This window comes from Ruditapes philippinarum, unplaced genomic scaffold (assembly GCF_026571515.1).
Source record: "Ruditapes philippinarum isolate M1 unplaced genomic scaffold, ASM2657151v2 ctg512_1_1_1_1, whole genome shotgun sequence".
Classification (NCBI taxonomy): domain Eukaryota; kingdom Metazoa; phylum Mollusca; class Bivalvia; order Venerida; family Veneridae; genus Ruditapes; species Ruditapes philippinarum.
This window is the reverse complement of record NW_026851568.1, coordinates 30,857-58,852: the sequence shown is the minus strand read 5'-3', so window position 1 is coordinate 58,852 and position 27,996 is coordinate 30,857. Positions and strand designations below refer to the sequence as shown.

The window sequence follows — 27,996 nt, the reverse complement described above, 5'->3', positions numbered from 1 at the left end:
ATGATGAGTGTGCTTGAGGATATTTAGTGATGTTCGACCTAAAATGATCATGTCCCGGAATTACGGACTTTAGTGTAGTGAACTCCCGTACTGTTTTTCCGCGGATTCTGCAAAAATTGTTGTTGTGTTACATGGTAAATTTCTTTCAATCAGATAACATTATGTTTGTATATAATGATATGTTTATGTAAATGTACTATTTATTTAACTTTACAACCAATTTCATTATCTTTTTGTATCGGTTTATGCCTCTAGCCAATTGTCATATAATTTCGCGAGAAGTAAACAAAAAGAAAATTACGCACTGTTAAATTCGAAGCCAATGACTTGCTGATTCGGAAATTAAAGTCAAATTATGACTAACATAAGCTTGGATAAATCCGAAAGTTTCTTTTCGTATGTTACTTATTTCCATACATGTATTAGTAGAACCTGAACCTTTCAAAACATTGTATTCATCTTGTGTAAGAACCTTATGATGACCAGTCTTCTTTAAAACTTATAAACCTTGAGAAATTTATATAAAAATTGAAGGTACATTCTCGGGCTTGTCTGCATCTGAAGTATAACTCTGAATCTCATCAGTAAGGTTCCCACCTAAAGTCATTTAAAACACTTCAAATATCAACACTGGAATTCAAACACAATATCAACAGGCTGGTGAAAATGCCCAGTCGGGCTTATGACATAAAAAAATCATATTTCTAGAAAAGTAATAAATATATTTCTTTTAAACTTTGTATGTTTTTTGAGAATAATATTTGACATAAACAGAAAGAAAAATATTTGGCTACTGTCACTTTTGTGAGAATTATTTTCTCTTTTTCATGATTTTATAACACATAATTTTTGAAGTCCTATACAAATATGTTACATATGCAAATTCAGTGGTTTTTTTTCACTTTTGGGGGAAGGGGGTTGGTGCCATTTGGAGGGGGAAAAATGCAATAGGAGGGGGAATTTTATTTGTTTATTTATTTTATATGGTTTTCTTCCGTTTGAAAAACTCTTGCAACACAATTTTAAAATACGTCGCTGTTTCTTAATATACGGATCTAAATTAATATTGATGTGTTGCATGTTAAACTTGTTGGAACGCTGAGAGTAGCTCCCCTTACCTACCCGAGAACGATTTGTAAACAACCTTGCTCAACAGTTAGTCTTACTGGCATAAAATAAAACATTTTTCGGCAGTTAGTTGCAAAAACCTCTGAAACCTGTGCCATTGTTTCAGTTTGCCTTTTCTTTGTCAGTGTCAAATTAATACTGTGCTTGGATAATGTTTACTTTATAGAATCTGTCTGCGAAATAACTTTATAGAATAAAGAATATCTTCAATAAGATATTTTCAATTGTTTACAAATTTCAGGTTCTGAATATCTAAAGATATGGCAACAAAAGGTTTTACTGGAAAAGGTTCAATGGCGACGAACAAATTTAAACCAGGGGGACCACCAAATAAAAAACAGAAGTAAGTATTCTTTTATCTGTGTTTGTCATTTTAACATTATTCTCTCCATTTTAGCTTTAATGATTGGGCCTTGTATTTGCGGTATGGAAAAAAAGATACCATGAAACCATTTTAAGCTTGTCTGTTTCGAAGAAAAAGTATTTATATGACCACAGACCCTGCCCTATTGTCATTGAAGTAGTTCTCATGCAAAATCTTAAATGAAGCCCACCATTCAACATCAGACTAGGAATACTAATTTCTCATGACATGGATCAGTTGTTAGACAAGGGCATAATTATAAAAATGATATTTCGGGAGTTATGCCCCATTTTAACATAGAAATTTTTAAGAGACGAGCCTAAACACTGCATGCAGTGCTCTTGATTAGCTTAACTATTTGAAGAATATTGGGAGCTATTTACACCTAGGTGTCATCATCACACTTAGGTTAAATTTTTGCATACAAGTAGGTATCTTGAAAGCTACTGAAGGGAATTGGTTGAAACTTCCCACACTTATTTGAGATCATAATATGAGGTCACCCTCCAAAGCCCATATTACTTTCACTTGGATTTTGACAGAATTATGGCCCTTTTTGAAATTTCTACAATATCCGGGCTCTTGTTTTATTATGAAGCACTGAGAATAGTCAAGCACCCTGTCCTGTCAACAGGTCTAATTTATAAAAAAAACACAACATTTTAACATCCCACACAGCAGTATAAGTTTTATTATTTCTTGCTTATCAAAGGAAAGGAAACAGGCAATTAAGAAATACACTGACATTTACTCATTTAAATGCAAGAAAGAACTTATGTGAATCTGGACTACTGTTAAAGGCACTTCACTGAGGTATTTTGACATGATAGAACTGGAATTATTTTTTCCGGAGATTATTGTTTCAATTGATGTAAGTCTGGACCAGTTATTTGTATGCAAATTTTCAGCTCATTCCCTCTCTGTTTTTCCAGAATGAAAATTTTTTGTTGTACAAAAAGACCTAAAAATGAAAAGCTTTGCAACGCTTTTCTCTCAAGACTGGTCAAGAATTGTACAAACATTGATTCCTTAATTCTGACTATATTTCTTTGTTATCCTTTGCAGGTTTGTCCATTTATAGTGTTTCACTTGATATTCGTTAGATTTTGAAATTTTATGGGTTTTTTTAGGCATTTTGACCTCAGTGGAGTTCCTTTAATTGAAATGTATATATATATATATATATATATATATAGGGTTGTCATTAACATTTTTTGCAGAAGGTTTGTTTTGAACTTGAGGCGGTCATTTCTGTCTTTATCATGCATAACAAAGAGTGTTTTCTGAATTTTGAGGCGGCCATTAATGCATTTGAGACAGGCATTTTGGCCTCCTGCCGCCTCTTAATGACAACCCTGTATATATATATATATATATATATCGACTGTAATTGTTTTATAGAGTTGATGATGACGATGAGATGGATTTTGAAGCAGAGTTGGCAATAATGGATGACATGGAAATGGAAGGTGTTGAATCATCAGGTAACTTTATATTGGTCTTCATAGGGTAATTATTGCTGATTAAAATGATAATGGGAGACAAATGTCACCTGTACCCAGATCTGTGTTAAAGGTATCAAAATCATGATTTTTATACAGTTGTATAGGCTATAAAAAGGGCTGCTCAATTGTGAAGATATGCCAGGAGTTGACAAACTGCCAGTTTTAAATTATGATAAAGTAAGAGGAAAAAAACAATATTGGAGCACTCAATTGTTAAAAAAAAGGAAAACCACACTGAATCACACTTGTCTTACTACAACACATATGCTTTATATAGAGTAAATTTGTTACATATTTTGCATTTATACAGTAAATTTATTTCCTTTTATACAGTTTCAAGGAAAAGTTATCTTTCTTAGGTTACAAATACTGTGCCTTGAAATACTTTGAAGACATGAAAAGTTTGAAAAACTTCCTTGCTCTCTACCTTTAAAGCTCTCTCCCTCACAAAACAGATTTAAAAAAAATATCAACATATTTATTGACAGTTATAAAATATGCATAGAAGTAAAACACCCCTATTATCACACCCATTAACATGTAGCTAGTAGAACAGTTTGATGCTGGTAGAACTTACTATATATGTAAATGTCAGTTTTAAATGGAATTGCCCAGATATATTCTTCTTTTTTGTCTTTTTTTATTGACATAATTTTCTAATGGTATATTGTGAAGCAATCAATTGCGCAATTATGGATAAAAAACTAACCAAGCACACAATTGTTCTAACTGAAACAAACTGATCAACTTGCATATAGTTAACAGGTGTGTTTATAATTTAGGTCAATATTTACAAAATAAAACGTTGCAACGGTTTAAAATTACAGTTAGATAAATAAAGCAAACACTTTGAAAATTTAGATGTTTTTTCGTCTGACAAGACATGTATTTATCATCTAGCTCCATATAAATGTACAAGTCTGTGGTGAAATTTTACCTTTTAACAATTTTTTACAATGTGTGAGATAGTAGCTTTAAAACTACTTAATATTGATGAAGTAGCTTAGAACTGATTTTGATTTCATTCTGAAGAGTATTTGAGTAAATTTATTTCAACTTACATTTGGCCTCTTGGAAACTTCAGCCACATCTTTTTTCTTACCTAAATGACAATTACTCTGACAATGTCTTAAAACCAAAACATTAAATGGTTGACTATCAAAAAAAATATGTTCTTATAAACAAAAATAAAATCTCCGAAAACATAATCTTAAAACCAAAAGATTTTATACCCATTACATATAATAGTGTTCTTTTAAACCACATAAAATCACTGAAAACATAATCTAAAATGTAAGAGATTTAATACTAAGTATTTGTTTCAATCAATGATACACTTTAGATAAGAATGTTATTTTCAATACCTCAACAAGGAAGTTTAACGTTGAGCCAATAAAAAAAAAATCACAAAAAAGAAAAAAAAGAAAACCAATAAAAGGTTGAAATAGATAATACATATATCTCGGACTATAACAATGTCTCTGTTACCTGACCCTAGATATTGGCACATATTAAAAGGTAGTTAAGTTTCTGTATTCATGTAAATGAGGAGTAAAGATCTCTTGATATACTGATTATTTTTGAATGCTTTAATCATAAGAATATATGTTTAGTATTTATATAGTTTCCTGTAACTAACATGTCTTACTCTTAAGGTATGATCCACCTAATGCATTACCTCTATTTTGAAGAGTATTCAAATAGGCTAGAACTACTGTCAACTGCAGTGTAACTTAGGGGCGCAGGTTCAAGCCCCAGAAGAGGCAACTTTTTTTCTTCCTTTTTCTTCTTCTTTGAACATTATTTGTGCCTCTCAGATCACTCTTTTTGTGTCTACTCCTACTAACTTATGGTAATGTTTTGATTTCCAACATTACTTTTCCCCATTATTTTTGAGAACAATTCAGTTCCACCTAAGAGGGTAAAACCAACCTTATATAATTTATTGTAAAATTAGATAAATTGGGGGGAAAATGAGTATCAACTAAAGCTAGAAAAGTGATACTTTATTAATGTTTGGAAAAATACAATTTTTGTGTCGCCTCTACGGAGTAGTGGCGACATATAGGGATCACTTCTCCGTCGTCTGTCTGTCCGTCTGTCCGTCTGTCTGTCTGTCTGTCTGTCCGTCCGTCCGTCACAAAACTTGTCCGGACTACTCCTCATAAACTACTGGTGCAATTTCATCCAAACTTTACAGGAATGATCAGTACCAAGTCTAGTTGTGCATATTGTCAGGATTTTCCGGTTCAATGATTTTTGTCAGAGTTATGGCCCTTTAATAATTTTTAATTTTAAAGTTTGTCCGGACTACTTCTCTTATACCACTGATGCAATTTCAATGAAACTTTACAGGATTGATCTGTAGCTCAAGTCCTTGTGCATATTGCACGGGTTTTCCGGTTGAATGATTTTTGGCCGAGTTATGGCCCTTTGATAAAAAGGTTTCTTTTTCTGTGTGTTGCCAGATACACAAAAGCTTGTCCGGACTACTCCTCATAAACTACTGGTGCAATTTCATCCAAACTTTACAGGAATGATCAGTACCAAGTCTAGTTGTGCATATTGTCAGCATTTTCCGGTTCAATGATTTTTGTTTGAGTTATGGCCCTTTAATAATTTTTATTTTTAAAGTTTGTCCAGACTACTTCTCTTATACCACTTATGCAATTTCAATGAAACTTTACAGGATTGATCTGTAGCTCAAGTCCTTGCGCATATTGCATGGGTTTTCCGGTTGAATGATTTTGGCCGAGTTATGGCCCTTTGATAAAAAGGTGTTTTTTTTCTGTGTGTTGCCAGATACGCAAAAGCTTGTCCGGACTACTCCTCATAAACTACTTGGTGCAATTTTATCCAAACTTTACAGGAATGATCAGTACAAAGTGGTTAGTCTTGTTGTGCACTGTCCGTCTGTCTGTCCGTCTGTCACAAAATTGTCCAACATGAAATTGGCCATCATGAGGCGACACATGTGATTACTGATCGCTCTTGTCATTAGTTGGGTCTGAAAAACGAATAAGAACACTATCCACACAGCTTATATTTATTATTTAAAGAAGATCCTTAGTAACATTTAAGAAATGTACTTTATTGTGAATCTTAATAAATTTTAGCTCCTGGACCAGATGATGAATTGACGAGCGCGAAATGGGCTCGCCCTCCTGTACCACCCATAGATCCTAAAAAAGATGCTTTGGTATTTCAACAGATTGACTTAGATCACTATATAGGTAAAACTTAAGATAAACATATAGCAAACTTTCTGTATAAGTTAAGATTAATTATCTAGATTAATTATTAAGAATCTATTACTTTCATTGTCTTTAGAATTTTCACATATGATTTAAAAGAATTGGCATCTTTTACTATTCATACTGTTAATTTGCTGGATTTTGGAAAATAATTGTTAAATTCTCAGAAAAAATTCTGTTCTGTTAAAAGTAGCAAGTTGATGGTAAAAAAAAATAATGTACTGCTTTTCATATGTTATTAATATCAATCAGTATATGTGTTACTAATATACATGTTCATGTAGTTAAACATACGATGCTTTAACACTAAGACTGTCTTAAGTTACTTGATCATTGGTAAAAATTATGCATGTGTTGGAAAATAGGAGACAGTGCTTGAATTTTTGCATTGTTAGTCTGTATGAACCCTGAATTTTTAGCTCACCTGTCACAAAGTGACAGGGTGAGCTTTTGTGATCGCTTTTCGTCCGGCGTCCGTCCGTCCGGCGTCCGTCCGTAAACTTTTGCTTTAAATGACATCTCCTCATAAACCACTGAGCCAATTTCATCCAAACTTCACAGGAATGTTCCTTTGGTGGTCACCTTTAAAAATTGTTCAAAGAATTTAATTCCATGCGGAACTCTGGTTGCCATGGCAACCGAAAGAAAAATCTTTAAATATCTTCTTTTAAAAAACCCTAAGTGCTAGAGCTTAGATATTTGGCATGAAACATCTTCTAATGAGTGTCTACCAAGTTTGTTCAAATAAAAGCCCTGGGGTCAAAATTGGCCCCGCCCCAGGGGGTCATTGATTTTCCCTATATGCATATAGTAGTAAAACTTAAAAAATCTTCTTTTAAAGAACCAAAGAGCTAGAGCTAAGATATTTGGCATGAAACATCTTCTAGTGAGTGTCTACCAAGTTTGTTCAAATAAAACAGCCCTGGGGTCAAAATTGGCCCTGCCCCAGGGGTCATAGATTTTCCTATATGCATATAGTAAAAACTTAAAAAATCTTCTTTTAAAGAACCCAAAGAGCTAGAGCTAAGATATTTGGCATGAAACATCTTCTAGTGAGTGTCTACCAAGTTTGTTCAAATAAAAGCCCTGGAGTCAAAATTGGCCCTGCCCCGGGGGGTCATTGATTTTCCCTATATGCATATAGTAAAAACTTAAAAATCTTCTTTTAAAGAACCCAAAGAGCTAGAGCTAAGATATTTAGCATGAAACATCTTCTAATGAGCGTCTACCAAGTTTGTTCAAATAAAAGCCCTGAGGTCAAAATTGGCCCTGCCCCAGGGGGTCATAGATTTTCCCTATATGCATATAGTAAAAACTTAAAAAATCTTCTTTTAAAGAACCCAAAGAGCTAGAGCTAAGATATTTGGCATGAAACATCTTCTAGTGAGTGTCTACCAAGTTTGTTCAAATAAAAGCCCTGGAGTCAAAATTGGCCCCGCGCCGGGGGGTCATTTATATTTCCTATATGCATATAGTAAAAACTTAAAAAATCTCCTTTTAAAGAACCGTAAGAGCTAGAGCTAAGATATTTGGCATGAAACATCTTCTAGTGAATGTCTACCAAGTTTGTTCAAATAAAAGCCCTGGGGTCAAAATTGGCCCCGCCCCAGGGGGTCATTGATTTTCCCTATATGCATAAAGTAAAAACTTAAAAAAATCTTCTTTTAAAGAACCCAAAGAGCTAGAGCTAAGATATTCAGCATGAAACATGTTCTAATGGGTGTCTACCAAGTATGTTCAAATAAAAGCCCTGGGGTCAAAACTGGCCCCGCCCCGGGGGTCATTGATTTTCCTTATATGTGTATAGCAAAAACTTAAAAATCTTCTTTGAAAAAACCCAAATAGCTAGAGTTTAGATATTAAGTATGCAACATCTTTAAGTAAATATCTACAAAGTTTGTTCAAATAAAAGCCCAGGGGTCAAAACTGGCCCTGCCCCAGGGGTGTCATTGTTTTTAACTATATGTGTATAGTAAAAACTTAAAAAATCTTCTTTTAAAAAACCCAATGAGCTAGAACTTAGATGTTTAGCATGAAACATCTACTTATGGGTGTCTACCAAGTCTGTTCAAATAAACAAATAAAAGCCCTTGGGTAAAATTGGCCCCGGGGGGGGTGGCTATATACAGGTGAGCGACCTCAGGGCCATCATGGCCCTCTTGTTAAAATTGTTAAAAATAGTAAACTAGCAGTTGAACTTGAAGATTTGAACATTTTTTGACAGGTAAACACATGCCTGGCATGCCTGGTTGTACAGTTGGTCCGACTCCTGTGGTTCGCATGTTTGGTATAACTATGGAAGGTCACAGTGTCACTGCACACGTTCATGGCTTTACTCCATACTTCTTTGTACCGGCATATCCAGGATTTAGTGAAGATGACTGCAAGAAATTTATGGTTAGTGTGATATATATATATAAGAGTATTTCAAACATTGTTCATCTGTTTATATACAATTTATAGAATGTTTTCTCATGTGTAGATGTGTAAAGTCATCTATTAAAGATCCTGTATGTTGTAATTTTGGTTGTTACCACACTTAAATGAAATTTTCAAACATCAAAGAATATGTAAAATATGTACTGCAACTATTTGTCCACATATGTAATAATTAAAATATATGCATTTATTTCTTATTGAAACATTTGACTAAGACTCTATAGAAAGTAAATTTCTAATTACCTCCCTTTATTAAAATGCATTGTAAATTCGCTAATAACTTTACAAGTAATGCTTTTTGGAACTTACAATATTGATAAATCTTCATTTGAGCATTATATTTATGCTATAAAACCATAAAAAAATTGAGTTCCAGGATCTTTAAGTAAGTATTTGGGAAATTGAGAGCTTCATAAAATGATGGTGCTGAGTAATATGACAACTTTTAGTGCTTTAAAAGAAATTTATATGAAAAGAATTTAAAAACATTTAAATATTTATTTTTTCTTCCTTTCATCCTTATTTGTTTACATGGATACACAACCTATATAAACTTATTTATCTTCCCAGGATGCACTGAACACTGCTGTTATGGGTGATCTTAGGTCCAATAAGGAAGAAATAGTGAGGGCCATTCTTGGTGTTGAACTTGTTATAAAAGAGAGTAAGTAAAACTTTTATCATGGCTCTCAAAATAAAAAGTTGTGCATGAATTTGCTTCAAAATGTTGGCTTTCCATAATAGTCATGATGTGAAAATTTTCCTTTCTATGGGTACCAGTAGTGTTTCCGCAAAACAGAAAGATGGCATTGCAAATTATGCTGTAACTTAAAGTAATTCTATAATTGATGGAACAATTTAGCTTCTATGCAAAAGCCTCAGAATTGAAATTCGCTGTACTTTTTCCATCAATTTGCTTTTGAAGGATCATTAAAAAAAAATTATTTTCAAAAATTTCAGGTATTTATGGTTTCCATGGCAACAGAAAGATACCATTTATCAAGATAACAGTGGCATTACAGCGTCTGATAGCTCCAGCCAAGAGATTACTTGAACAAGGTTTTAACTGCCCTGGTTACGGACAATATGGCTTCCAATCTTATGAGTCTAACATTGATTTTGAAATAAGGTAAAACATAACAAAAAAGAAACTTAATATAGGTTCTGAATATTTGAATTGATGTATGCAACAAATACATATTCGATGGTCATAGAAAGATGTTTGAATTTCTAAATAAAGGTAAATGTGATGTATCGTTGCTTGAGGGTATTAACTAAGGGTGCTTTCCAGAGTATATGTCTCTGAACACAACATGTTTGAATCTCTAAATTAACTTACAATAAATCATTTGAAAAAAAATCATAAGTGTTTAAGGTAACTTTAAGTTCAATTAATTTGGAGTCTGTATAAAACAGAAATCATCAAATCTCATTAAGATTAGTTTTTAGCTCAACTATTCGATAAGAATAAGTAGAGCTATTGCAGTCACCCGAGCGTCGGCGTAACCACTTATGTTAAAGTTTTTGTAATAGTTCAAATATTTTCAAAGTCCATTGACATATGGCTTTGAAACTTTGCACACTTGTTCACCATCATGACCCCAACCTGTAGACAGGAGGAGGTAACTCTATCAAGCATTTTGACAGAATTACGCCCCTTTTTCGACTTAGAATTTACGTTAAAGTTTTTGTAATAGTTCAAATATTTTCAAAGTCCATTGACATATGGCTTTGAAACTTTGCACACTTATTCAACATCATGACCCCAACCTGTAAACAGGAGGAGGTAACTCTATCAAGCATTTTGACAGAATTATGCCCCTTTTTCGACTTAGAATTTATGTTAAAGTTTTTGTAATAGTTCAAATATTTTCAAAGTCCATTGACATATGGCTTTGAAACGTTGCACATTTGTTCACTGTCATGACCCCAACCTGTAAACAGGAGGAGGTAACTCTATCAAGCATTTTGACAGAATTATGCCCCTTTTTGGACTTAGAATTTATGTTAAAGTTTTTGTAATAGTTCAAATATTTTCAAAGTCCATTGACATATGGCTTTGAAACTTTGCACACTTGTTCAACATCATGACCCCAACTTGTAAACAGGAGGAGGTAACTCTATCAAGCATTTTGACAGAATTATGCCCCTTTTTCGACTTAGAATTTATGTTAAAGTTTTTGTAATAGTTCAAATATTTTCAAAGTCCATTGACATATGGCTTTGAAACTTTGCACACTTGTTCACCATCATGACCCCAACCTGTTTACAGGAAGAGGTAACTGTATCAAGCATTTTTTTTACTATCAAGCACTAAGAATAGTCGAGCGTTGCTGTCCTACTGACAGCTCTTGTTATAAGTTTAATGTATTTTACCTTTAAGGATTAATAGTCATTTAATTGTTATCTATATGAAATAATTGACAAAAAAATTTCGTCTGTGAAAAGCAACTTCTATCTTTACTTTTCCATAAAGCTTGCACATGCTAAGTCAGTTCTTTTCCTTAATAAGGTTTATGGTAGACAGTAATGTTGTGGGCTGTAACTGGATCGAGGTACCTGCAGGAAAGTACTCCCTTCGAGACAAGGAAAACTCGAACCAATCTGATGCCAAGCGACCACCTCTGAAATCTCGATGCCAGATCGAGCTCGATGTTTCCTGGCAAGACTTTGTCTCACATATACCTGAAGGTGATTGGTCAAAAGTTGCTCCATTCAGAATCCTCAGCTTTGATATAGAATGTGCTGGACGAAAAGGTAAGATTGTTTTGTAAGGACTTAAGAAACAGTAAAGGAAACTATGTTGTATGTAGTACATTTAAAGGATTTTGAAAGAAAAGATACCAATTGTATTTCTTTTACTAAGAATAGGGTACATTTGTTTCCTAGATTAGTCTGAGGTAAAGTGAATTTTTAACTTTTCTCAGAGATTCTATTAAGCGGGTTTTATAAATTGCAAATTTAAATATTAGATTTATTTTCATTATTTCTATACATGAAATGCTTGAACAGAAAGTTTACAACCTTTATCACCTGTGAAGTGCCAGTCCAACTTCTCTTTCATGCAGTCTGACCAATGTCTATAGTGTTAACTACTTAATTTTTCAATTTCGATAATGAGATTCATTTAATCCAGAGTTGGGATTGGTAATCACATGACATGTGTTTACAATAGAAAAGGTAAATGGATTTTGCTGATTTGTCATAATACCTTTTAATATTTGAACAATAAACAACTGAATGTTTATGTATTTGATTGATAAATTTTCGTTGACTATTTTTCGTTAATTTGCAGGAGTGTTTCCGGAGGCTGATAAAGATCCGGTTATTCAGATAGCTAACATGGTTATCAGACAAGGTGAACACGCCCCATTTATCAGAAACGTGTTCACATTGAACACATGTGCTCCAGTGATTGGTTCTCAAGTGTTGTCATACATGACAGAGAAAGAAATGTTATCAGTAAGTTAACAAAAAAATTTGAAAAAGGAAAGGGTGTCTATTCTTATTATTTGGCTTTTTAATTGAAATGCTTGACTTGAATCGTGGGGCGTCGGTGGCCAAGTGTTTCTTTTCAAACCCCTTGACCCTCACCGCAGTGAGTTAGTTTTTTGCCAGGGATTTTGGATTCTTTCATGGGAGGAAGCTATCAAGCTAGCTTATGGAACATTGGTGGTTCTACTCAAGTGTACTTTGTGCCTGAAAAAATACACAGAGGAACACCTGATGTCTTCCTCCACCAGTAACCTTCGAAAGTTGTTATCCAGCTACCTTAGGTCATTGGTTCTGATCAGGTGCCTTTTCATGCTTGAAAAATGATACAAGGAGAAGTACCTGAGGTCTGCTTCTACAAATAAAGCCTGAAAGTGGCCATAAAACCTGTGTGTCAGTGTCTGTGTGTTTTAAACCTAACAACAAAGAATCCAAAATATAGGTCAAAGCAAAATAATAATCATTTTGTCTTGTTAACATGACAGAATATTCATTTCATTGTGATGCTAAATCTTTCTTAGCAATGAAAACTTTGCATTCTGGTTTGACACATCATTGCTGCATCATCTAGATGCAGGTCAAGAATTTAAAACAGGATATGATCATTAGCTCGCTATGTGTAGTGACATGGTCGAGTGGTTAATATGTTAGACTCAATGATCACTAGTGGCAAGGGTTCAAACTTGGTCAGGGGCAAGTCATTGTTTCCTAGTTTACTCATTGCTCAGTACTGTTTTTATGACTGGTAGAGATTCAATGGGTGTCTTTAGGCTTGTAGCTTCCTACACAATTGAACTAAAATAAATTCTGTATAAACCAAGTTGGCAATATATTGTCTAATTGAAAGTTTTCAAGGATAGTGTTTCAAATTTCAGAAATGGGCAGCATTTGTAAGAGAGGTGGATCCAGATATAATCACAGGCTATAATATACAGAACTTCGATCTGCCATATCTAATAAACCGAGCAAATCATCTGAAGGTGGCCGACTTTATATTCCTTGGTAGAATACGAGACATTAAGTCGATCATTAGAGAGTCAACCATACAGAGCAAACAGATGGGAAAAAGAGAAAATAAAGTGATAAATATTGAAGGACGTGTGCAATTAGATTTATTACAGGTGCGTTGAAAATATATGTTGTCGAATCTTAATCACTGTTTGTCCTGAAAATCTAGCTTACATAAAATGGTATAGCTGTGCAATAAAAAGTAATTAAAGCTTAAAGCCATCCTTGCTGTGTAATTTTTAAAATTTGAGAAAATTATCTGCATTATTTTAAATCTTGATAAATAATCTCAGTTGATGCATTAGATGAAGTCATATTTTAGCATTCTATAAAATGCTCTTTAAGTACCAGTAAGTGACAAATGATGGGGAAACTTTACACATTGTAGTAAATTTTGTTGTGATGTAGTTTTAATTTCCAACCAGTAACATGTATCTCAATTATTATTTAATTATTATGGGCCTTAATTTATTTGAATTAAGGGAATTCTATATCAATATCCTTTAGTATCTGACAAAAAGATACCGAAAGCTCATCTATATATTTATTAAGATGAGATACTGTAAAGTTAAGGTACTCTTACTGTAATGCTTTCCTGCCAATGAATTACAGTCAAACGTGTATTAAGCAACCGGGCAAGGGAAACACCCAAAATGGTCGCTTAATGAAATGGTCTCTTAAGACAGTCAGCATGATAAAAAAGTCAAAATTTATAAATGACATCTTTTTTATTCGGTGAGATTGTCCGATAATCTAAATGGATGCAAATGTAAAAAATAACTTTCTGATATTTATTTAAAAAACAGTTTTGATCCATTACGTACATGTTTGACATTTTTTCCAAAATTTTTTAACTTCTCCGTTGTTTGTCCTTGTCTCCAACACGAAAACCCTATTAGTGAAGATGTTTTCTGTTGTGCATTTTTTCATTTGAAATAAACAAACTACATCTATTTGTTACGATTGATTTAATGGCTGATCAAGTTCAAGGTCAATTCAATGCAGTCTAAATGTCAACAAGCGAAGCGTATACACCATCTCAGTATGGGCGGAGCGTTGCATTGTTTATCCGATATTATTGGATAATACACGTCACGCATATACTTATCTCCATTTGCATACGCTAAAACGGTATGAGAAATAGAGTTTTTCACACGTTTATTGTTGTGTTTTGATTGTTGACACTTGTGACATAACGAGGTGGCGTTCTCTAAAACACAATTACTTGACAGGTAAAAGTGGTCGTTTAATGAAAAGACTGATGTCAATTAGGTGACTAATTAGCGGTCGCTGGTCGCGTTGAGCAAAAGTCGCTTAATACATTAAAGATATAGAGAGAAAATGATCGGGTGGAATTTAAAGTGGTCGTTTAAGACAAAAGTCGCTTAATACACGTGGTCGCATGGGCAAGTTAGACTGTATTAACATCGGCCAAAATCGTAATAAATTGGTCAGGTTTTTTTCCACAATCTCCAGTTTTCAAGAATTGTAATCGTTCATAACAGGAATTAAGTACAATGCAATAAAGGATGAGTGATTGTAAGTAATCTAATATCCAAGATTTTGAAAAAATAATGTACCGGAAAAACCAATTTGCTACGATATTGGCCGATGATAAAGAGTTTTTTGGCGGGAAAGCATTACAGTGAGAAAACCTTAAGTGTTAGTTTCTGTTCCAGGCTAGTCACACTACAGTAACAACTCCTCACTAAATAATTTTGACAATCTATGAAAAATAATATAGTTACCATTTGTAAATATGTTTAAATAGTTATTGGTGATTGTTGTGTAACATTTTTCATTATTTCAGATTTTGTTCCGTGACTACAAGTTGAGATCTTATTCTCTGAACGCCGTATCATTTCACTTTCTACAAGAACAAAAAGAGGACGTACATCATTCCATTATTACAGATTTACAGGTAAAACAAAATTGAGATGCTTTTAAGATATTAAGAGTTGTTTAGATATTCTAGATATTTTCAGGATCTCTGTCCTGGTATAAGATTGTAAATAGCTAATGTTGCATTCATCCATCTTGTAAAAAGTTATGCCTTTATTCTTTTGAAGAGGAGTTAAGGCATTTCCATATTTTGTTAAGCAATTGACAGACATGAGGAAATGAATTTCAAGCATTTACCTTACATTATGATTTAACATTATAGTCTAGGTGCATGACATAAATGTTATAGTGACCAGTATTATCAAAACAAAGAATGAATTTATTTCTTCATATTAATTAACTATATTGTGTGTAGTTAGACTGAGCATTAAAATAAGAATCATACTTATTTTATCATGATTTATATTGAAAGCTTGAAGCTTTTTTTTTTCAACAACTCTTTCGAGTTCGCTTTCTGCCAGAATTAGTATTATATGTGGTGAAGATGGTCTTCACCCCAGTAAGGTTCAAGCCCATGATCCCTGGGTTTGGAGCCAGACCCTTTAACCACTATGCCAATGCTGTCATCAAAAAAACTGAATCAGAAACATTCCCTTCCCTGTTTTAATTTATTATCTTATCATGAAGCTGAAAGTTGAATGAATTTAATATGGTCAATAGAATGCTTGAAGTAACAGTATGATTCGTTATAAATGTAATAATTCTTGAATCTTATATAAAAAAAAATAAATTCTGTATTTAGCATGGAAATGACCAGACAAGGCGTCGACTGGCAGTATATTGTTTGAAGGACGCCATATTGCCGATAAGATTGCTGGATAAACTTATGTGTGTGATCAACTATATGGAGATGGCGAGGGTTACAGGTGTCCCCCTTACATACTTATTGTCTAGAGGGCAACAGATCAAGGTCATTTCACAACTGTTAAGAAAAGTAAGTGTGTATTCCGTAATGTTATGTTAAATTTGTATTTTCATTAAATTTACATAAAATTGTGCCTCATGGCTTAGGGGAGATATACAAGAGGACATTAATGGTAAAAAGGTTAAAGTGGCCTACTGCCAATGAATTCCCCCTAACTGTTGTTGGTTCTATTGGAAATTCCTTGAAAGATTTTGCATTCAGCATATGTATTATATATTACAAGTACTGTTATTTGTTAAGATTTTGCTTGACACTATATCAGTGGTAGCCAGAAATTTTATCTATGTATTGACTGTTCAAAGTAGTTAATATATGTTAGTTTAAGTCATTTAGAAGAGTATGTATTAACTGTTAAGTTCATGTTTGTGTAAAACATTTCCTATACATGAATGAATTATAATTCCAGATGTGAAACAAAAAAATTTTATAATACAAGATGCGAAACAAAAATCTTTTATAAATACAAAAGTCCTCCTTTAAAAAAAGATATGCTGGAAATGATGATGATAATGTTTTACACTTGATTTTTGAACTATTTTGTACCATGGAATGCTTTGACATTGTAGGCAAAGGAGCAAGATCTATTGATACCTGCACAGAAAATAGATCCTGGGGATGAATATGAGGGTGCCACAGTAATTGAACCTGTTAAAGGGTAAATGATTTACTTTTAGAATAAGAAATCTTGATAAAGATATGCTTGAAGCTTTTATCTTAATAAATATGATATAAGTATTAATTAGTATAAACTCCATTTATATTTTTCTAAACAATCAGTTTTCATTGTTTGACATGTATACTCGAACTCTGTGTTATTACACTTCTATTATATAGAAGTATTCTGAAAATATTTGGTAATGTGGGGTCAAGCAATGTTAACCCTAAACATCTTTGAGCCAGTTCAATCAAACATGCAAAGTTTACATTAAATTTGTTTGCTTTGTTCACATAAACTTTAAGAAAGTTCGCAATTTTGACTCAATGCAGACATAGCAAAAAAATAAGAACATCAATAATAGATTGGGTTCCATGCTATGTTCTACTAACAGTTTTTATCATATTTCTACTATGTCAGAATGCAAACTTACAGATCTATGTATTTCTATTTCAGTTATTACGATTTACCAATAGCCACCCTGGATTTCTCCTCACTATACCCATCTATTATGATGGCTCACAACCTGTGTTATACCTCACTACTCAACCAGAACACCATTAACAAAGAAGGGTAAGCTATTCCTGTAAAACATATTTAGCAGTCTAGTTACCTCTATAGGTATTGTGTTGGACTGTGAATTGTGCAACCCAGGTTCATTTCCCGGAGGGTGCAGTTTAGGTTGTTGACTTCAAACCACTTCCCTTTCACCGCTGTGGGTTTCGAATCCCGACAGGGACTTTGGATTCTTTCATGTGAGGAAGCTATCCAGATAGCATATGGAACGTCGGTGGTTTTTACTGAGGTACCCGTTCATGCCTTAAATAATGCACGGAAGGGCACTTGAGGTCTTCCTCAAACAGTAAATCGCCAAATGACCTATACTGTGTTAGTGTGACGTAATACCTGATCAAACAAACAAACATTTTCATTGTGACTGATCATGAAATCCTTTCTATGGTAATTCAATGTACCTCTCCTCTGGCATGTACAGAAGTTATCAGTTCATTGCAAAAGTGAAGGCAACTAATACTGGTAAACTGCTCTATAGCTTGCCCAGGAATGATTTGATGGCTGAACTGCCGTGATCCGGAGTGAAAACTACCAACAACACCACTATAAATCATTATTCAAGGAACAAAATATTTGATGGAATGAATAAATACTGCAATAAGCAAGCGATAAGTCAAATGATAAAAAATAATATGTTTATTGGGAAAAAAAAGTGCTATTTAAACTTATATTTTATAAGAATGTTTTAATAATTTACAGGTTGACCCCTGATCAGTATATAAAGACACCATGTGGACATTATTTTGTGAAGTCCACAATAAGGAAAGGTCTACTCCCAGAAATTTTGGAGCATCTACTGGGTGCAAGAAAGAAGTAAGCTGTCCTCATTTTTAGCTCGACTATACAAAGTATATGGAGAGCTGTCCTACTCACCCGGCGTCTGCGTCCAGATTTCAGATTATAAAGTTTTGGTGCAGTAAAATATTTTTCACTATAACCTTTTCATTTCTTAAGGTATCAACTTCATTCTTCAAATATATGTTCCTTATCACCAACCACATCTTATGTGACAAAGTTCATAATCCTAGCACCAATATTTTCAGATTTATATCCCCTTGAACTTAGAATTTTCCTTAAAAAATATTACTCTTTACTGTTACTTCTTTATTTAATACATGTCATAAGGAATCAACTTCATTCTTCAAATATATGTTCATTATCATTAACCACATCTTATGTGACAAGGTTCATAACTCTAGCACCAATATTGCAAAAATTATCTCCCCATGTTCATTATCATTAGCCACATCTTATGTGACGAGTTCATAACTCTAGCACCAATATTGCAAAAATTATCTCCCCATGAACAAAGATTTTTTTTACTTGAAAAATGTTTTTTTTTTTACTATAAATTCTTTAGTTTTAAAGGTATCTACCTCAAACTTCAAATACATATTCCTTATCATCAACCACATCTTACCTAACAAGGTTCAAAATTCTTGAAGCAATATTTTCAGATTTATCTCCCTTTGTACTTACAATTTTCATTTAGAAATATTATAACTTCTTTACTTTTTAAGGTATCTACTTCAAATATGTATAAGAATTATAAAAGTATATAATGTTAGGGACTTTGGGATTGTATCATATAATGAATGTTATGAATCAATCTTGCTAGCGTACAGAAGGTGGGTGGTTCTACTAAGGTGCCTGAGAACACGATACAGGTAGGGTGCAACATCTAAAGTCTTCCTGTGCTAGTAAAATTGGCATGTCATATGTCTTAAACAGTGTTGGTGTGACCAAAAAAAAATACAACTATTGACATGAAAAAGGTTATGATTTATCATTGTTTTGTAGGGCTAAAACAGATCTGAAGAACGAGACAGATCCATTCAAGAAGAAAGTGTTAGATGGTAGACAGTTAGCTTTGAAGATCAGTGCTAATTCTGTGTATGGTTTTACTGGTGCACAAGTCGGTAAACTACCCTGCTTGGAAATCTCGTCAGTAAGTTATTATATGATTTAGTTTATAAGTTAATTAGAGGTTGTAAGTTGCATTCTTTACCAAGTAATTTGATATTGAATTATTTTAAAAATGTTGTAACATAGATAGAAAATAATTGAAAATAAGTTATCCTTTGAGAAACAGCATGCCAGCTTCAATGTGACAGGAGTGAAGTAAGAAAAAGTTTGAAACCAGCCCAATTGTTCAGACATGTTTTTTTTTTTTTTAAATTAAGCCGTTTTGGTAACTTAGTAAATTTTTATGTTAATCGGGTAAGACTAGGACTCATTTGTTAGGACACTTTTAAAGGAAATGACAAATAACAGAGATCGAAAATTCCATTTGTCCGCTCGTGATTACGAGATGTATTTCAGAACGAGTAGAAAAATGTTGCCTACACATTGGATTTAGAAGCTACTCGTCCTGCACGATGAGTGACTCTGAAAATATTTTTCGATGTTTGGATACATGCCACAAGTAAAGTGCCATACCAGTGTGCAATTCTTTTTAAGCTTTACCAGACACTATAAACTATTGGCTGTAAAATATTTTGATATTGAATGACAAACCTTACAATGTATTGTCTCAAATTAAAAGATGGATATGCCCATTGTACAAATGTTGTATAATAATAAATAATTTACAATACATTATTATGGAGATATGAATTATTTTATAGAGTGTGACTGCATTTGGTAGAATGATGATTGAACAAACTAAGAACTATGTCGAGGAGACATATACAATAGAGAATGGATATAAACACAATGCAAAGGTAAATTGTTCTTTATTGTTTAAAGGAAATAACTAGATTTAGTAAGATTGAAATTGCTATTATTATTTAGTCATATTTTTATTTGTTTAACACACACACAAAAAAAGGAATCATCCTTTAGAGAAGTTGTGGCCTAATGTTACAAATCTCAGCCTATCAACTGGAATGGCAGATTCTAGTTTTACTGCTTCTATGCCTATGTCATCTTCTTTTGTAATCTCATTTCATTTTGCGTAAAACATAATTAAACCAATATGCTGCATGATTTAGTAAAAAATTTCCTTCCAATGGAAGATAAAACTTTTGTCATATTTTTTTTAATAGACAGTAGCAGAATGTTTAAATTCTTATTTAGATGGTAAAATTTAATTTAAGCTTTTCAACTCGTTAAATTGTTACACTTACTAAAGATATTTGGATTTAGCTCAATACAGGATTGGAGAAGTACCTCTAGACGCTTGCAGAAATCATGATCACAAAATAGACAAATATCGTTTTTTTCGCTGATTTTAACATTTTTCATGCATTATCATACACAAATCAGTGTGAAAAGATGAATAAGACCTATTAAAGTTCATTCCGTTGCGTAAAAAAGCAAGATTTTGGCATTTTACGATTCAAGCGCCTTGTCCGGTATATACCGGAATACGGTATTTAGTGTGGTGCTCCAATCCTTTATTTAGTCTCACTCAAGATATTTCTATGAACCAACCCATTTTTGTCTGGGAGTGGATACTGGAACCTGGTCTATTATATTTTCTTGGCATAATGAGTTTTATATGTGTTATTTAATTTATATGTGTTAACTGTGTGACATATATAGGTTATCCATGTGTTAACTTTATGACATATATAGGTAATCTATGGAGACACAGATTCTGTGATGTGTAAGTTTGGTGTAAGTACAGTAGAGGAGGCAATGAAGTTAGGACAAGAGGCGGCAGATTATATCTCAGGAAAATTCATCCAACCTATTAAACTGGAATTTGAGAAGGTAATTTTACATGTTTATTTGGTTTAAACATATTTCTTAAAGCTCGATGGTGAAACAAGTTCTTGCAACTTATATAAATCACTTTCGAGTCCACCTCCTGGAACCAACCAGTAAAGGTGTTATATGAAGAAACATGGTCATGACCAGATTAGGGTTCGAACCTATGAACTATGGGTTGATAGGAAGACACTTTAACCACTAGGCCACCGCTACCCTTCAGATGCTTTATTTTCTGGTTGAAGCACTTAAATAAATTTTCTGAATTTTTCGTTCTTTTGTGAATTTTTCAAAAGTCTTTTTATTTTTCTGTCCAATAACGTGAGTGACAACTTGAGACCATGAATAGTTAAATTACTTACTGTTTGCACCATCAGAAGTCTTTGATAGGTTTTTTTACTATATCAAAATTAAGTTTAGATTTTGCTGTATTTTTAATTGTAAATCAAAAGGTAAATTCCACAGCAGCTATGTATTTTTATTCTTTCGTGCAAGAAAGTTTTTATGCCCCCACAAAGTGGGGAGCATATAGCGTTGCACTTGTCCGTCTGTCCGTACGTCCCGAAATCTTGTGAATGCAACTCCTCTTAAACCGGATGGCAGATTTTGCTTAAACTTCCAGGGATGAACAACCTTAATGTGTAGATGGTAGTAAAGGAAGGAATTTTCGCTGCGACCAAATTTAACAGAATTATGGCCCTTTGTTGATTTTTTCACTACATACTATGTAGAAATTTTGTGAACGCAACTCCTCTTAAACTGGATGGCAGATTTTGCTTTAACTTCCAGGGATGAACAACCTTAAATTGTAGATGGTAGTAAAGGAAAGAATTTTTGCTGCGACCAAATTTAACAGAATTTTGGCCCTTTGTTGATTTTTTCACTATTTACCATATAGAAATTTTGTGAACACAACTCCTCTTAAACTGGATGGCAGATTTTGCTTAAACTTCCAGGGATGAACAACCTTAATGTGTAGATGGGTAAAGGAAAGAATTTTTACTGCAACCAAATTTAACAGAATTATGGCCCTTTGTTGCTTTTTTCACTATATACCAGATAGAAATTTTGTGAACGCAACTCCTCTTAAATCGGTGCACATCTGCACAGTGGGGGCATTGGTGTCCTTTGGACACAGTTCTAGTTCATATATTATCTCTGGAAGTTTTCATATTCCAGAATATGGAAGTCTGAATTGTTTTAGAAGTTCACATATTCAGGAAGAACAGAGAAAATTGAATTGAATGACGGTATCATTTGACTTATTTCCAGGTATATTTCCCTTACCTGTTGATTAACAAGAAGAGATATGCCGGTCTGTACTGGACAAACCCTCAGAAATATGACAAGATGGATTGTAAAGGTTTGGAGACAGTACGTAGAGACAACAGTCCTCTAGTGTCCAACCTGATCAACCAGTGTCTACAACTTCTTCTCATAGACAGGTAAAATCATTGCTCACAAAGATAAACTGTGAAGCCACTTTGTTTTTTTTGTTTTTTTTGTTTTTTGTTTGTTTTTTTTTTTTTCATTCTTTGTAAATATTGATATTAATGATTTCTTAGATCATATTTAGTTTGGTTCAGCGAAATACATTATTTTGATAAATGGACAACTTCAGTGGTGTGAAAGGGTCGCAACTCCTTTATTTATGAGTTACAACCCTTTCGCACCAAGCCCTCAAACTAATGAAAACATTTTTTGTGCATAGAAACTTGCCCTTGTATAGACAATACTGCATTAATGTTCTACATGATTATGATACATAGATATATTTGACAGGGGTATTTTTGATTTTTTCATCTGACAAAGCTTTCCATCTGGCTTTTTGACGGTAGTTGCCAGGTTGTGCCAGAAATAAAGTCATCTAAGGTTTTCCTTCACCAGCAAAGGTGTTGATGTTACTTAAAGTGTGTACAGCAATATATCTGTTGCAAAAATTATGTTTGAATTTTTGAGAAAAAAAATTACTTCCAAAATGCTTGTATGAAATAAATGTGGTAGTAAATTGCCTTAAAAGTGAATGGCTTGTTCACAAAATCATTGTTAAATGGATAAAACCCTACTGAAATGAGCAGAATAATATTTTAAATGGTAATCAAATTCAAGTTTGATATGAATATGATTTATATGTTTCATGATATATCTTTCAATTGCTCATCATAAAGTATGATAATGTTAATTTTGTTACTGGCTGCCTAAAGATATAAGCTGTATGATTTATCAAACATAAACATAATTTTTGTTTGTTTTTGTTTTCAGGAACCCAGATGGAGCCATAGAACATGCTAAGCAGACAATATCTGATCTCCTATGTAACAGAATAGATATATCAAATCTTATTATCACAAAGGAATTAACAAAGACAGAAGATGACTATGCTGGGAAACAAGCTCATGTGGAACTAGCTAACAGGCAAGTCCAGGGACCCCATTGTGTAAAACGGGGAGGGGAAAGGGTTTGGTACATGGGTTTTCTTGAGTGCCAAGGGATGGACTTTGCAGCATTTGTAACAGAAAGGGAAACTTTAAAATTGAATAATTCTTGATTTCATGGGATTTTGTTGCCAACTTTAGCGAACTGTTATAATTAGACATTCCATTCCTTTGATGTGGGCTACCTATGTTGCTAGGCTACTGTTGCTATCATTAAAACATTCCTGACTTAATTACATAAACTTTAAGTTAAAAATTAATCATAATATACAAATGTTTGATTTACAGAATGAGAAAACGAGATCCTGGCAGTGCTCCACAATTAGGTGACAGAGTACCCTATGTTATCATGGCTGCTGCTAAGAAAACAGCTGCATATCTCAAGTCAGAGGTATTGTGTTATATATGTTTTAATTTGTATAAACACATGTACTGAAATATAGAAATGAACACCCACATACTGTCAAAAAGTCAACATAGCGAATGCATTTGATAAGTCACAATTGTTAAGCATTAACAACAAAGTAATTACTATTTCACAAGGGAGTTAACTCTTAATTTTTATAGCAACCTAAATTGTTGACTTTGAATATTTTTAAAACATGTGAACATGAGCTCTTGATAATTGTTATTACATGTATCTAGAAACTAAGTTGAAAAAGAAAATTGTGTTTCAGTGTTTAAAATAATATTCTATTAGTACATGTATTTGACAAGTAATATTGCTGACTCCTTGTGACTTTATAGTTAATTCTTTAAGTTGTTCTATATACTTTGTGATGATGTACTTAGTGTACAAATGCAATATGAAATCTTTGATCTGTTTAGTTCTGTTTTAGTAAAAAAAGATATCAATAATATTTTTTGTCATTTCTAGGATCCTATATATGTATTAGAGAACAATATACCTATTGATACACAGTACTACCTAGAAAACCAGCTGTCTAAACCTTTACTGAGAATATTTGAACCTGTTATAGGAGAAAAGAAAGCTGAATCTGTACTTCTTAGTAAGTATCACACAGGCTTTTAACAATCAAGGGAAAGTCGGGGGGAAAAATGACTTTTTTTTAAGGTACTGAAAAGTCAAGGGAATTTGAAATTGGTCAGGGAAACTTGGAAATACAGAAAATGTCAGGGAATTTTACTATCAAGTAATGTTGACAAAACAAAAAGAGGGTTATAAATATAGAAATAAGGCATAATCATATTTATATACACTTGAAGTATACTTTTTAAAGTATTTTATATTCTGTCATACATGTATGTGGAGTAAATTAGAAGATCACAGACACTTCTACAACACCCTCAGACATTTCATTGGTTATTAAATATATTTACAGAGGGTGAGCATACTAGAACAAAAACTGTGGTAACTTCAAAGGTTGGAGGTTTGATGGCATTTGCTAAGAAAAAAAGTTCTTGTATAGGATGCAAAGTACCTCTAGATAATGATGGTAAGTTTGTGGTGTTTTTTGGAGGTTGTTATTAATCTCTGGAGTGTTAGTGGCCTCTATTGCAATCCTATGCTGCCAGTATAAAGCCATATTAATCTGTACATCCATGCTGTCTGAAATGAATTAATATGTGTTTTCTTCTGATAAAAAAATTGTTTGAATATATAAAATAATCCATCTATGTAGCTACCTCACTGTTGTTAGTTCTTATCATGACTAAAACCTTGAATTCTTTCAAGTAGGAAAGTTATCCAGCTAGCTTTCAAGAGCTCATTTGTTCTTCTGTTGTGCCCTGAATTGATAATGGAAGTGGCCTCTGAGGTATGCATAGATCCCTGACCTGTCTAATTCTTATTATCAGATAAGTGGATACAATAAGAATTTCTTCATAACATTTTCTTAACAACAGAGCACATGTCTATGTTTGGGGTTAAGTTTATTGTTATCCAAATAAAAGGTCAGAGTAGGGATCTATCAATTTCTCCACCAGTAAAGCTTGAAAGTAATTGCTTGACCACTACAGTTTTTGTCTGACTAAACCATTTGCCTGCTGGTGGCAGTAGATAATACCCATGTAACCTGTGCCTATCATGATCAGTGAGTGCCATTTAGTCAGTATATATTTTGAAATGTAACCTAAAAATAATCACTGGTTTTGCACCCAGATTAAAAATTGAACAAATCTATTAAAGATATTAAGGGTGGTCAGGATTAAGTATTGCCATACATAAAGCACCACAGGCATATTACGCATTTCCTCATGATCATGGTCCCCAAACATGAACTAAAAATGATTCTAGTTGGCAAGAGTTTGGTGGTCCTCATTTAGGTACCCCCTTTTACCTAATACATTTACTTCAAGGGTATCTGAAGTGTCACAGTAAGTAAATGTGGCAGTATCTCACCTCTTTAATTTGGAAATACCTAAAGTGACTTTCACATTTACAAGCAATATTAATTAACAATCTGAGCTATTTTACATGGTTGTTGAACGCTGAAATTACACATGGTAAACAAAATATAAAACCTAAAATCGGACTAGACCCCACCCCTTTTTGAATACATTAATCGCAGCTCTCTCGAAAGCTATCTATTTCATAAACATAGTCTTGGATTGGTTACATAGGGTTTTTTAACAAAGAAACAATTTAGTGGAAAAGTTATTTTTAATTACCCGTTTATTTAGTCTTGGATAATAATGTAAACCTTTATCCATTAAAAAACTTGTGTATATAATTCAGGAGCTGTTTGCAAACACTGTAAGAGTAAAGAATCAGAGATTTATCAGAAGGAGATTTCTACGATGAACGCACTAGAGGAGAAGTTTTCCCGTCTGTGGACCCAATGTCAAAGATGCTCGGGTAGTCTACATGAGGATGTTCTATGTACTAGGTGAACTATTTCATTATATTGAATTACTGTTTTATTACATAGGAAATATTATTGTGATATTGTTTTGTGATAACAGTGATGTTTTTAGATTGAAGACCTGACATCTGTACATGGCTTATGGCTATTATAACCTTATCAAACAAATTTTATTGATAATTGGAGATTCAAAACATTGTTAGAATATGGTTGTTATATTGTCATTTGAAGTTTTAAGAGTTTTTTAAATTAAAATGCCCTTATATTTGAAAGGACAATTTGGTATTGTAGTATACATACACAGTGACTTACCTTTGTCACCAGTTTTAACCACCAAAACATATTAATCACTATATGAGACCTAAGTATTGTCACCGTAATTCAGGTCAGTGTATGCAATGTTAAGGTCACCGAGAAATTTTATATTAAGAGTCAAGACTCTTATCTCTAATTGGCATTGGATTATTGACACAGTGTTCATTAGAGATGAAGTGTTGTATGTGAACCAAGTCTTTAAGTTAAAGGTCAAGGTCACATTTCTTCATACATAACAGGGATTACTTGGCTGAAATGTTTAACATTTTTAGGCAAAGTGTTGTGGGCAAAATTCTTGTCCATTTAGTCAAAGTTATAGAGGTCGAAGGTCAGATAAATTGAAAATAAGAGTATAGACCAGTTATTAAGCAATCATGAATGATGGAATTTTGATATAAATGTTGACTATTTTGATACAACTGAACATTTGTGACTGGTGTATTTTGTGATAAATTATAACTATTGTTACATTGTCATGTTGAAATCCCTAATAAGTTGATTTGACTCTCCGAAATGAAAAGCAGAACAAATCCATTACATTATTCAGCAGGTTATATAAAGGGTAAGGTCAATTCAGCTGGAAGTCCCTACAGACTGGCTAGACTGAAGACTGCTAAGCTTAGCTTGATCATCAAAATTCTGTAAGATAAAAATGTACATTTCAAAATTCATTGATTAAATTGCAATTAAGACGTCTATTTTCTGTATTATAAGTCTGATTTCAAATATTGTATATTTTCAGTCGAGATTGTCCAATATTCTACATGAGGAAGAAAGTACAAAAGGATCTTGCAGATCAAGACAAGCTCATGTTAAGATTTGGTGACCCAGACTGGTAGCCCAAATATACATATAGGCACTGTGCGTGCCATTTGATATATATACATGGGAGACATTTGAAAGTTTAGGGATATTTGCTGGAACAGGTTTTGTGAGGACCAAACATTTTCATTTTCTTCAGTCATACATGGAAGTTTGAAGTATCGGTCTCAATTTTGATGGCGGTTAGGACCAACAATGTCAATTCTTCAGATCGTATATATATGTGCAATGTATTTGAAATAACTAAAAGGTTTTGAGACCAACAATGTGATGTGTTCATATATGTATTTGAATGTTGGTCATAGTGTTGGGTGGATCATAAATAGGAATTGAATTATATATGGAATATTAACATTGATTGTTTCTGTGTACATGTGAATGATGTGAATCCAGTACAAAGCATATTTTTTGCAAAAGCTGAAACTCAATACATAAACATTTCAATCAAATAGCCCATGTAAGTTTGCAATACTGATTTATATGAATCATTTTTTTCTACTTTTATTAGTTAGTCACGTATGGCTATTTATTGCAATAGTATCTGGAATTAAAATGAGTTTGTGTATTAGCAAGAAGATTCAAGTGCCTATAGTATAGTGTTTAGTGCTACATGTATTTTGTATACAGAACTGTTGATTAT

At 33.1% G+C, this 27,996-nt stretch overlaps 1 protein-coding gene across 3 annotated transcripts; it reads left to right on the top strand.

Moving 5' to 3' along the window:
• Positions 1–7: 7 nt before the first annotated feature.
• On the top strand, positions 8–27,996 carry LOC132746562 (DNA polymerase delta catalytic subunit-like). 3 transcript variants are annotated; one of them, XM_060735786.1, is made up of 25 exons: positions 8–134; positions 1,370–1,471; positions 2,894–2,976; positions 6,114–6,230; positions 8,476–8,648; positions 9,261–9,354; positions 9,651–9,819; positions 11,203–11,447; positions 11,986–12,152; positions 13,058–13,303; positions 15,001–15,111; positions 15,835–16,026; positions 16,584–16,672; positions 17,129–17,245; positions 17,945–18,058; positions 19,046–19,193; positions 19,873–19,968; positions 20,825–20,962; positions 22,232–22,404; positions 23,222–23,374; positions 23,683–23,785; positions 24,272–24,404; positions 24,738–24,851; positions 26,093–26,243; positions 27,277–27,995. In XM_060735786.1, exons 2-25 carry the CDS (start codon positions 1,389–1,391, stop codon positions 27,371–27,373), a joined length of 3,306 nt encoding a protein of 1,101 aa, XP_060591769.1. In that variant the 5' UTR covers positions 8–134; positions 1,370–1,388; the 3' UTR covers positions 27,374–27,995. The 3 variants fall into 3 exon arrangements, with proteins under 3 accessions (XP_060591769.1, XP_060591845.1, XP_060591908.1); XM_060735862.1 differs by lacking the exon at positions 8–134 and adding an exon at positions 268–396; XM_060735925.1 differs by lacking the exons at positions 8–134; positions 1,370–1,471; positions 2,894–2,976 and adding an exon at positions 4,446–4,515 and having other exon boundaries at positions 27,277–27,996.

Coding starts and splice junctions, on each gene's coding strand:
- LOC132746562 (XM_060735786.1), top strand. CDS start 1,389: ATGGCAACAAAAGGTTTTACTGGAAAAGGTTCAATGGCGACGAACAAA. Junction 8,649..9,260: donor ATGACTGCAAGAAATTTATG/GTTAGTGTGATA, acceptor TTATCTTCCCAG/GATGCACTGAACACTGCTGT. Junction 18,059..19,045: donor CTACTGGGTGCAAGAAAGAA/GTAAGCTGTCCT, acceptor ATTGTTTTGTAG/GGCTAAAACAGATCTGAAGA.